Source organism: Lacerta agilis, chromosome 1, assembly GCF_009819535.1.
Source record: "Lacerta agilis isolate rLacAgi1 chromosome 1, rLacAgi1.pri, whole genome shotgun sequence".
NCBI lineage: Eukaryota > Metazoa > Chordata > Lepidosauria > Squamata > Lacertidae > Lacerta > Lacerta agilis.
The window spans coordinates 12,062,099-12,074,883 of NC_046312.1; the positions used below are offsets into that span (position 1 = coordinate 12,062,099).

Below are 12,785 nucleotides of genomic sequence, written 5' to 3' on the forward strand. Positions count from 1 at the left end.
ACTACAACTCCCATCATACCTGACTATATATGTAATAGAATTGTAGAGTTGGAAGGGACCACGAGAGTCATCTAGTCCAACCCCCTGCAATGCAGGAGTCTTTTGCCCAACAGGGAGCGCGAACTCGCAACCTTGAGATTAAGAGTCTCATGTTCTACCAGTGGGATAATTGGTTATAAATAAAGTAAAATAAAATAAAACCTACCCACTGTCTCCACACCATGCATCATTCTGTGTGGGCGCACCCCCTGCCCTCTTGCCCTTCCCTGCTTTGCTAACACCTAAACTGAAAGGCGCACACCCACGCAAGAAGGCAGCTCCACGTGTTCACAAAAGCGGTGCGGGGGGTCCAAACTTCCCGACGAGCCCCGCCCCGTCTTGCCCTTGAGCTCCTCTACCTATCCATCCATCCATCCATCCACCCAGCCAGCCAGCCAGCCTGCCAGCCATCCATCCATCCTTGCTGGTTCGGCGCGGGCGGCGCTGGAGGGAGGCGCGCTCGCCATTGCGCATCCTCCTCTCGCTCCTCGGGCTGCTGCCTTCCTCCTCTTCTCTCCTCGGCTGGCGGCGGCAGGCAGGCAGGCAGCAAAGGCTGGCGACCATGGCGCTGAGCAACTTCCTCTTCGCGCAGTGCACCTGCTACTTCCTCGCCTTCCTCTTCAGCTTCATCGTGGTGGTGCCGCTGTCGGAGAACAGCAACGACTTCCACGGCCGCTGCCTGCTCTTCACCGAGGGCATGTGGCTCAACGCCAACCTGACGGCCGAGCGGCAGCGCTTCACCGTGCAGGAGTGGGGGCCCGAGTCCGCCTGCCGATTCAGCCTCTTCGCCGGCCTCCTCTCGCTGCTGCTCGCCGCAGTGCAGGCCTGGAGGACGCTCTTCTTCCTCTGCAAAGGCCACGAGGAGTAAGTGGCGGCCGGGAGGAGGGAGGGGAGAGAAGGGGAAGGGAGGGAGCTGGCTTAAAAGAGAGGGAGGGGTCCTCCCCCTCCCCTGGAAACGGAGGCTCCCCGTCGCCCACCAGATAGATGCCTTGCGCGCCAGACTCCAGGCAAAAAGGCTCCGTGCGCATTCCTCTGGGCTTGCAGCAGGATGAGCTGGGGTCGCTATTCAGCCCGGTTACCTCCTACGCTTGCCTGTTCTGAAATAAAGCCCCACTGGTCGGCCCCTGTGAGGACAGGATGCTGGATTAGATGGGCCTTTGGCCTGATCCTGCAGGGCTCTCCTTCTTACGCTCTGGTTTTGGCTGTCGTTGGGGAAGGGTGCATAGGGGGTTTGACTGCACACACACACACACACACACACACACACAATGACCATTTAAAACACTCACACGCTAAAGGCGGATTTAATGCTTACCTTTTGGAGTTGCGGAAAATGAATACCTTTCTGGACAGACCTACTGAATATTATGTGAATATGTACAGGCTGCGATTTCCCAAGATACCATAAAAGAGCTCCCCTATTGATACTCTATCCTGAAACCATTAATACTCATTTACAGCTGATTGCTACCCTGCTGACCACAGCAAAATTGCACAAAAAATGGGGATACATCCCCCTACCATAACTGTTTGGTTAGGGGAAACTATCTTAATGCTAAAGCTTATATATGAGAGAAACACAATGCTTAATAATAGAAGAGAACAAATTTATTGAGAGGTGGGCATTTTTACATTTCTGGAATGACAACATAAATGACATTTTCCCTTTTAATTTAATCAAGGTATTACAGAGTTTTGTTATGCTGTCCCCCCCCATCTGTAATTTCATTTCCCATTTTATCCCCCTCCCTCTTCTTTTTAAAAATTTCATCTGTTTTCTTCTTATTGCAAGGATGTTTGATTTATAATGGTTTATGCTACATATCGTTACAAAATAAGAGTAATAACATTCAAACAACAACAAGCAAACACGTACACAACCGATGCTGATATTGTGGGTGACAGCAGCTGCTTCTGTTTATGGTGCTTCTCATCCCAAAACTATGGTCCTCCAAAAGTTTTCTGCTACATTGAGTGAATCCCAACTTCTCCTGGCTCACCCACCCCCTCTGGGCCCCCCAAGCCAATTTTGATTCTTTTTTTAATGGTCTCAGTACCACAACTGGCTCTGTGAGTGGTACCCAACATGGTGGCTTCCGAATTTTTGGGGCTACAGCTCCCATCATCCCTGACTGTCAGCCATATTGGCTGGGACTGGTGAGAGCTGGACTCTTACCACTTGGGGGGGGGGGGGGTCACCAAATTAGCTATCTCTGAGATATTCCATTTATATGTTTCTTTTGGAAAAGTGGGAGAGCTAGCTATTATTGCTGAGAGCCGGTATGGAGTAGTGGTTAGAGAGATGGACTAGGACTTGGGAGAGCAGGGTTCAAATCCCCACTCAGCTCTGAAGGCCACTTGATGACTTTGGGGCAGTCACTGCATCTCAGCCTAACCTACCTCACAGGATAAAATGTGAAGATAAAATGGAAAGGGGGAGGCGATTTGAACCCTGGTCTTTGGAGAAAAGGTGGGATATACATGTATAATAATAATATTAAATAGATTATTTATGGTGAGATCTTTTCTCTCCAAATGTTTGCAAGCAACCAGGAGGACCTAAGAGCCCCATCTCCATTAGGCAATTTTCTATTTTCTTAAGGTCAAGATCCCTCCCATCCCCAGTTAGTCCCGAGCAAAATGGCAACCAGAAGATAAAAAGCAGGCAACATGTTCTGTAACAGTGTCTGTGGAGCAGACAGTTCCAGAGGCTTTGGGCAAGTGATCCAAGCCACAGGCTTATAATAGAATGTACCATTGATCTCCATGGTGATGTGTGCCTGCAGCACTGGTAATGTTTTGTACACTGCATGCAGTTGGCTTTCGAGATCTCTCTGGGGTGCTGCAATTTAGCTCAAAGTACCACAAGCTATGAAGAGGCCTTTGCCTGTCCATGTGTTCACCTGCGTAACATGAACTGGTCAAGGCTGATAGAATGGGCAGGGGGTGGATGATGATGAAGCTTTCCAACTAGATATGGTGAACCGGCTGCCTTCCTGACATTGCTGAACTCTGGCTCTCATCAGCTCCAGCTGCCATGGGCAATTTTCAGTGATGATAGGCTTTGTAGTCTGAGAACATCAGGTTGCCCACAAGCCTTGTCTTAAACTCACAAAGAGGCCTGGTGGATGATTTTGTCCATGGGTGTCTAACTAGTAGATCAGAGGGAAGGCTGTCAAGAACGGAAAGGTGTGGTTGCCAAATTATGGTGAGCTTCTGTGGAACGTAGTTTTGGATTACTGATTTCTTGCCTGCAGTTTGATTTGCTGCCATTTTATTCTGCGTTATACATTATTCTCTGTCCTCTTTGGGTTGAAGCTCCTAAATTAGGTTGGTTTACTTGTATTGCTTTACATAAGTGAGCTTATGATAATTCTTAATAGTTTCTTAGTATGTTTTTTTGGATTGTTACATTTATTGCACTTAGTTTGATATGCTGTGAGTCACGCTTTGCAGAAAAGTGGTTTACAAATAAACTGGTGGTGATTATGATGGCAGGCATCCAGCTTGTAATATTCCGGGCACATATCTAAGTATTTAAACTAGAAAGCTGGATACATAAAGGACCTGGATACATAAAGGACCACTTGCTACGGCATGAAGCTGTTTAGATTTTAAGACCAGTCTCAAGGGGCCTTGCTCCAAGTCTAGCCACCATCTGAAGAAAGGTGGGGGAAGGTAGAACATCTGCAAAACATTCCCAGCTTCTCCAAACCATAGCTGTCAACTTTTCCTTTTTCTTGCAAGGAATCCTATTTGGAATAAGGGAAGTTCCCTTAAAAAAGGGAAAAGTTGACAGCTGTCCTCCAAACTTTCATAATAGGATTCGTTTTCCATATGACTGGCTATCTAGTTGCAGGTAGGTAGCTGTGTTGGTCTGCCATAGTCAAAACAAAAAAATAAAATAAAAAATTCCTTCCAGTAGCACCTTAGAGACCAACTAAGTTTGTTCTGTGTATCTGACGAAGTGTGCATGCACATGAAAGCCTCATACCAAGAACAAACGTAGTTGGTCTCTAAGGTGCTACTGGAAGGAATTTTTTATTTTATTTTGTTTTGACTGGCTATCTAGGTTGAAGAAACTGGGTGTTGTTGTTGTTGTTGTTGTTGTTTTGCCTGGCAAAGAGCAGGCTGAGTGGGGTGTGTGATAGGGTTAGGGTTACTGGGCTAAGTTCAAGGTGCTGGTTTGGGTGCATATAGTTGTATACAGCTTGAGGGATGGATACCTGAAAGATTGTCTCACCCCTTCTATGACCAATTTGATGACTGCTCTGCAGGTGAGGGCCTTCTGCAGAGACCACCTTATCAGGTGATCCATCCCACACAAACTAGGAATCAAGCTTTTAGTGGTATGGCCCCTGCCCTTGGGAATACTTTCCCCATGCATATCAGACAGGTGCAGTCTCTGTTGTCCTTTTGCCACCTGGTCAGCAGACTTTTTAAATTGAGGTCTCTCCCAGTCTGCATCTGCAGTGGGACATTTTAAAAGTTGTTGCTTACCATCCTTGCCTGCTTTGGGAAGAAGGGCGGGATATGCATTTAATAAATGAACGGATAAATAATAGTCTCTCTCAATTATTCCAAAATTCAGCTGCATTGAATGTACTTGTACTGTATAATTCCTCTTCTCCTACATTGTGTTCACAGTCTGGGTCTACCCTCCCCAGTTGCTGCTTATTTGTGAAATAGAAAGCAGCTGCAAAATACTAAACTCTGACAAACCTCACATGTTATTTAGTGCTGATTTGTTTGCAAGTCAGAGCATGGACAAAGTATAAACTAGCCTCCCCCAATCTAGTGCTCTTTGTGTGGTTTGACTAATACCCCCTATTCAGCCTAGTTGTGGTGGCCTAGGCTAAAAGCAAATGTTTGAGGCCTGCCACCAAAAATACATAGGAGTGGGGAAGGAGATTGCAGGATACGCTTCTTAAACCCAGATCTGTCAGTGTCAATCTGTCAAAAGGCAAAGGAGCGCCTCGCATGGATTTTGCTGCCTTGGCACTGAGAAAACTTTTAGCATCCCAGACATATCTGAACTGGTGATCTGGTGCTGTAAACACAGAGTTGCTGGATTCGCTCCCACAAGAGGCAGCCACTGAAGAAGAAGAAGAAGGAGGAGGAGGAGGAGGAGGAGGAGGAGTTTGGATTTGATATCCTGCTTTTCACTACCCGAAGGAGTCTCAAAGCGGCTAACATTCTCCTTTCCCTTCCTCCCCCACAACAAACACTCTGTGAGGTGAGTGGGGCTGAGATACCTCAAAGAAGTGTGACTAAACCAAGGAAACCCAGTAGCTGCATGTGGAGGAGCAGGGAATCGAACCTGGTTCACCAGATTACAAGTCCACCGCTCTTAACCGCTACACCACACTGGCTCTCACTGGTGGCTACCAGTTTGGATGGCTTTGAAAGAGGATCCGACAAATTGATTTGTAAAATCGTAAAATGATGCATGGCATGGAGAAGGTGGATAGAGAGGGGGGGGAAAATTCTCCCTCTCTCATAGCACTAGAACTTGCAGACATCAAATGAAGCTGAATGCTGGAAGAGTTAGGATAGGTAAAAGAAAGTGCATGAACTATGGAACTCCCTGCCGCAGGAGCCAGCGATGGCCACCGACCTAGATTGCTTTAAAAGAGGATTGCAATAATTCATGGATGAGAGGGCGGTTGATGTCTACTGGCCATGACGCATATGTTCTCCCTCCACAGTGGTAGGCAAAATAAAATAGGAAATTCTTTCCAGTAGCACCTTAGAGACCAACTGAGTTTGTTCTTGGTATGAGTTTTCGTGTGCATGCACACTTCTTCAGATACACACAGTAATGTAGGCAGTAATGTTTCTGAATAGCAGTAGCTGGAAATCCCTAGTGGGGCGAATGCTGTTGCACTCAGGACTTGCTTGTTAGCTTCCCAGAAGCACCTGGTCAGCCACTGTGAGATAACAGGAAGCTGCATTGGTCCTAACGTTGCTTACAAGTTCATAGAATCATAGAGTTGGAAGAGACAACAAGGGCCATCTAGTCCAACCCCCTGCCAAGCAGGAAACACCACCAAAGCATTCCTGACAGATGGCTGTCAAGCCTCTGCTTAAAGACCTCCAAAGAAGGAGACTCCACTACACTCCTTGGTAGCAAATTCCACTGCCGAACAGCTCTCACTGTCAGGAAGTTCTTCCTAATGTTTAGGTGGAATCTTCTTTCTTGTAGTTTGAATCCATTGCTCCGTGTCCGCTTCTCTGGAGCAGCAGAAAACAACCTTTCTCCCTCCTCTATATGACATCCTTTTATGATTCCCCTTTCTTCTCTCCCCCCCCCACCTCCCACTTTCCTCTCGCAGCTCTTTCTTTTACGCCTTCCTGAATCTGCTCGTCAGCGCTTTTGTGGTGTTCGTCATCTTCATCGCCAGCACGATCGTAAGCGTTGGCTTTAACATGTGGTGCGACGCCATCACCGAAAAAGGAAGCATGCCCAACAGGTGAGTGTGGCAGGGGAGAGTCCTTTCCATTGATGCATGCAGGCAGGTAGATGGGAGGCAATAAGCAAAGGGCAGCTATGGAAGCAAGGGAAACAGGCAAAAAGAGGTGTGAGCTGGAAATAATCTCCTAACAGTACGATGGGTAGATACAGCGAGGCCAACGGAAGAAGAAATTGCCCCTTCTTTGGCTTACGCTGTCAGATGCAACACGGGACAGAGATCCAGTGCCTTTAAGAATTATTTAGCAGCATTGCAATGGGAGAAGCTAACTCTCCCCTTTTCTCTGATTTGATTAAAAAAAAAAAGTAGACTACTGGAGGTCAGTCGTGTATTGAATTTGGCAGTTTGGACCTTGAAACTGCAGCACCCTTCGTCAAACAAAGCAAGATATGGAAGGAGGAGAAGGGAGAATGGTTAAGCACTTCTGTACCACACGGGAAGTGAAAATTTGGATGTGCAGAGCATTTGATTACTACAATTATATTCCTTGTCCCTCAAAATCCAGGACGTGATGTGCATCCTGAAAGAGTTAAGCTAATTTAGGGATGGGGAACCTCAGGCAAGGCGACCCAATGTTTCCCCTAGGCTTCTCTACTATATGTGGCCCTTGGAACTGTCCTCAGACCACACCACTCCATAGCCATGTCCCCCCCATCTCCAGGTCACAGCCCTCACCCAGCCCTTCTCTCCACTCTCCTTGAGTGGTTTCGCCTGGCTGGAATGTGCTGTTGAACCCCAATAGGGCTTTTTGCTGGAGGATAGAGAGGGATGGTGGAGGTTAGGGAGGGACACTTGCGTGTGTTTATAAAGTAGCCTATGAAGGTGAATTTCACGCTTGTTACTCCACCCACTTTTCCCTCTGGCCCCGCCCATCACAGATCCATGACTCCCAGCAGGTTGCCCAGAATGGCACGTCGCCCCCAGAATGAAGAAAGCTTCTTTGCCCCTGAGCTAGTACTAGCCTATCTAAAAATCTGAAATATACGCACCTATCCTATTCTGGATAAATGAAAAATGGGACATAATTTGTTTCATAATGAAGGGCAGTAATCCACATTAACATGGCTGGGTGGGGAAAACGCTGTTGTTCCTTTACACAACTGAATTAGCTTGGCAAGGGATGGGGGGTGGGGGTTGATTTTCAGAAGCAACTAGGAATCTGCATCTAAAATGCTTCCAGGCTGCAATTTAAATTTATTACTGTTGTAGAGTATTAAAGGCCAGCAATATTGTACAATTGAGAAATTATCCAGTGTATTGAACCACTCTGCGTGTTTGGTACTAGAATTTTTATTTATTTATTGAGAGGCTAAATTTCTTTCCCTTCATGTGTTGTTTTTTTTAAATAAAAAAAAATCCACTGGCTCATAAAGTAGAAGATAAAATGGTGACATTTTATGTCATATGATACAGATAAACTGCATTGCTAAAGCATTTACTTTGTTTCACCTTGTCATATGTTGTAAAATGCCATTAGTGAATGTTCTGTTTAGGGCTGCAACGGTTATTCGAATATTCCGTTAAAAGGGGAGGTTTTTTTTAAAAACAAAAAAATCTCTGGACTAATAGAATATTCGGATAAGCATCCAAGATGGCTGACAACACTGGAAAGGAAGGAAAGAAAAAGAGAGACAGAGAGAGACAGAGAAAGAAAGAGAAGAGGCCTTCTGAAACCTCAGAATCCCGGGGAATTGTTCACAGCACCAAGTAGAAATCCAAGTTACCTGTAAACAAACCAACCCAAAACCACCCATAGGCAGACTCTATCTGAACAACTCTTTGCTCTGGAGCATCTGAAACAAACAAAACAAAAACCGCACACATGCGCACACAAACACTCCCTTCTTCTGAAGTCTTCTCTGGTGATGTCAAAAGGTAATTAATGGAGGCTCGTAACTCAGTTTCATTGTGGGGTGATGCCAAAGTGGGGATTGTCTGTGTGGGTGGTTGAGTCGGTGGGACAGACTAAAAGAGGTTGTGCTTAAGGCTTTTCAAATGCTGGTTTTAGGTAAGATGGAGAACTTTCCCTGCACATTTTTGCTTCATTTGCATTGCATGCTCCCCCCCCCCATCCCCAGTAGTCATTGTAAGTCTGGGGGGCACCAGCAGAGTTTTTCTCTCTCTCTGTGTTTTTTTTTTTAAATGTACGGTGCTTATGGGGTCTAAAGGTCTCCTCCAGTTTGGCATGATGATTGTTGAACTCGAGTGTAAGGACGTTCAGTGGTTGCTCATGAGAAAAGCAGACGAACGCAGCACTTCTAAAAACTAAGTTCTTTATTGTGCAGATATTTACAGTGGAGCAAAAGTTCAAACGTCCATCTCATCCCTCTGCAGAGTCCGGGAATGAACCCTTCCGGTTCTTGGTCCAGCAAAAGAGGCGCGGGATCCTGAACCCCCGCCTCCCCCTTCCACGTCTTTCCTGTCTGCAAACTCGGGGCGCGGGAAACTGTCCCTGTTCCCCGCTTCCCCCTTGGTGCTCAGGCTCTGCGATCTCTTCACAGCCCCTGCGTCGACTTCCTGCCTCTAACTCCCCCTCCCCATTGGAGGAATGGTCGCTTCCTGCTGAGGAGGGGGATGACGAACTGGTGAACAAAGGGGGTGGTTCCCTGTACTGCAAGCTCTCCCGGGATGCTACCAGCCGTGGGGAGGGGGGTTTCCTGACATCGAGGATAGTCCGTGAACTCTGTGTTGGGATACCATCGGACAAGATGGTGGACTCAACCTTTCTAAACTGCACTGTAACCCAATTTTGCACGATGGTTCCTGAAATTAGGAAGCCAATCATCACCAAATTCGGCCTGATGGTTCATGAGATCAAGGAGCAGGTACGGGGTAGGTTAGGCTGAGAGAATCTTGATGGGCCCAGGTTCATTTCATGAGCTTCATGGCTGAGCAGGAATTTGAACCTGATTCTCCGAAGTCGTAGTCAAAGCTCTAACCACTACACCACACTGGCCAGAGGTCAATTCAGTCTGATACAAGAAGGCTCTTCTGACATTCTTATGCTGAGGCTGGTATGTTGTGCTAATTGTGGCTGTAAACTCCCTTGTGTACCCATTTCACAATTATTGTGCAATGGCCAAAATGCATGCTGGTCCCCTATTTTTATTTTTTTACAATTCCATGGAAAGGTCCTGCCAGATTAGAGACCCAATTTAGTTTCAGAATGCAGACACGGATGAAACATTCATACAGCTTCTCTCTTTCTCTTAATCTGCAGGAAATTGATCAAAGTGGGAACACTTGGCAAAGTATTTGAAGGGACGTTGACATTTTGGCCTTTGCTCCATTATTTCTGGTTGAGATCAAACCGCAATAAACTCTGACTGGTTCAGTGGCCTGCGCTGAGAGACAGAGGCTGCAATATGAAAGTTTATCTGTGTTTCAAGGATAGCAGGATGATTGTTTTATAATGAAGATGTTGTCACCCAGATGTTATATATGGCAGAGGGCTATTGCTTCTTGGGAACGGAGCTTTATTGGACAGGATTTAGAGGTCTGATTCAGCTGGAGCTCAGAAAAGGTCATTTGGAATTGCTGAAATGATTTTCATTTCTTCCCTTCCCCCTCATCCAAAATGTCTTCTCCCTCTAGCTGTGAAGAATTACAGGATATAGATCTTGAGCTGAATTTAGAAAACTCAGCATTCTATGACCAGTTTGCCATCACACAGGTAAGTCAAGTGATCTCCCCCAAAGTCTCTTTGTTTGTCCATAGAGCTGATAAGTTGCGGCTCCGGAAAGGAATACTGATTGTTGGCTGTAATAAAGAGATTGATTAATTGATTGCTCGATCTCTGGAAAGGTTCTCAGTGTCATCTTGTCTTCTCTGGGAATCAAAAGTAGCATCCCTTCTGAGGATGGGGTAGAAATTCAATTCAGTATATATTTAAAGGAGGATCCATCAAAATCGCACTTTCTTGGGCAACGCGAGAAGCAAAAATTGGTCAGATAAATTTGCATTGATCTAAACTTTGCAGATCTGAACTTTGAAACCAGCCATTTTTTTCCAAAAAATGCATGTATTAAGAGAAAGGTCACCCAGTGAGCTTCATGGCCAGGTGGGGATTTGAATTCTGCCCATCCAGGTCCAACACTCTAGCCACTACACCACACTGCCTCTCGGTTGGAGTTGGAGTCAAATACCACCTGGAAGGCACCATGTTGGCCACCTCTGTATAATTCAGTCAAAAACTTCCCTGTATAAACAGACTTACATGTACAGTGGTACCTTGGTTTACGAACTTAATCCATTTCCGAAGTCCGTTCTTAAACCAAAGCGTTCTTAAACCAAGGTGTGCTTTCCCATAGTAGCGGGGGACTCAATTTACAAATGGAACGCACTCAACAGGAAGCGAAACATGTTCTTATTCCAAGGCAAAGTTCACAAACCAAAACACCTACTTCCAGGTTTGCAGCGTTCTTAATCCAAGTTGTTCATAAACCAAGGTACCACTGTAAACAAATTGGTATTAGGAATTGCTTGACCTTGTTACTCTCTCTCTCTCTCTCTCTAGTTTGGCCTTTGGGCTGCCTGGCTCACTTGGCTCGGAATTACCATTTTGGCCTTTTTGAAAGTTTACCATAACTACCGGCAGGAGGACCTTGTGGAGAGCCTGATTCATGAGAAGGAGCTCTTGCTAGGAAGATCCTCATCACGAACTTCTTTCCAGGAGGAGAAAAGTGGCATGATCTAATGGGCAGACAAGCCAGTCTATCTAGCAGGTTGTAGGGGTTTTTTGTTTCTTTAATAAAATAAAATAAAATAAAAATAATTATAATAATTTGGCAGTTCTAAGTGGAATTCGAGAAAATGGTATTGGTTTTAAGAAAGGAAAGTGAATCTGGATCCCGTTAAGGAGACGGTGTGTGTAGACGCATCCCCATTAGCATTGACACATAGGACTGGTTCACACAGGCATGTCCATCACTCTCTCTCTCTCTCATCAGCTGACCTGAGGAATCTCAGCCAAATGTACAAACTCGCTTGAAAAAAACTGGGTTATATTGAAAGTCCATCCCTAGGGATTTGTTTATGATGGCCCATTCACACACACGCAAACCATCCTTTGATGCTGCAGTTGCCATGTGATGGCTATGCCCGCATGAACCATTCCGTAGACAGCAAGCTGTGTGCCACTACTTTGAAATAGATTCTCTTTCTTGGCTGTCATGATCCTTCTCCAGATGTTGGATGAGATAAGCCTGAGTCATACACTCCTCCACTCCATCACAAATAGAGTGTCATGCATGATGTGGGCACTCAACGCTGATGTCCAGTTATGTTGGATGCCCAGTTATTCTCCCCCCTCAAAGAGGAGGAATGAGGGTGAGAATTAACCAAACTGAGCGCTCATGGGATTGGGGAATCTGTATTTAGTGCCTGCATCGTATGTGTGATGTTATCTTTTTGTTGAGTTTCTCCTCTCCCACCTGACGGCTCTTTCTGATCCAGTGAGTGGATGGTCTGTAGTTTGCAACACTTGCAAACTCATGCTCAAAATGCACCTCTAAAGAATTGTCTTGTGACTCAGACATTATCTCTAGGTGTGACCACCAGTGCTACCTTTTGGTAGACTCCACTAATAAGCCTTAGGCATCGATGCTCCCTTGTTGTGTGTGCCAAGTAGCTCAGCCATGTGCCCTTGAATGAAGAGTGCAACTGAGTCTTTGTACATACTGCAGTACAGTGGTAGCTTGGTTCTCAAACGTAATCCATTCTGGAAGTCCGTTCAGCTTCCGAAAACATTTGAAAACCAAGGCGCAGCTTCCGATTGGCTGCGGGAGCTTCCTGCACTCACTCGCAAGCCACGGAAGCTATGTCAGACGTTCGACTTCCAAAAAATGTTTGCAAACCGGAACACTCACTTCCGGGCTTGCGATGTTTGGAGCCAAAACCTACGAGTACCAAGGCGTTCGAGAACCAAGGTGTGACTGTACATGCAAAAGCTTCCTTGAAATCCAAATGCCCTGATTGCGCAGAGTTCTGGTTTACAATGGAAGCCTTCTTGCATGCAGCTGAAGGCGAAGAAACTCATTACAGGCTAAAACAAAATAAAAAATAAAAAATATTTCCCCCCCTTCCAGGAGCACCTTAGAGACCAACTAAGTTTGTTCTTGGTATGAGCTTTCGTGTGCATGCACACTTCAGATACATTGAAACAGAAGTCACCAGACCCTTATATATAGTGAGAGAGTGGGGAGGGGTATTACTCAGAAGTAATACTCCTCCCCACTCTCTCTGAGTAATACCCCTCTCCACTCTCTCACTGTT

General features: G+C 45.9%; 1 protein-coding gene across 1 annotated transcript; it reads left to right on the forward strand.

Moving 5' to 3' along the window:
- The first annotated feature begins 479 nt into the window (after positions 1–479).
- TMEM179 (transmembrane protein 179) lies at positions 480–11,251 on the forward strand. Its single transcript, XM_033138666.1, has 4 exons — positions 480–903; positions 6,375–6,512; positions 10,107–10,185; positions 11,029–11,251. Exons 1-4 carry the CDS (start codon positions 602–604, stop codon positions 11,206–11,208), a joined length of 699 nt encoding a protein of 232 aa, XP_032994557.1. The 5' UTR covers positions 480–601; the 3' UTR covers positions 11,209–11,251.
- The last annotated feature ends 1,534 nt before the right edge of the window (positions 11,252–12,785 follow it).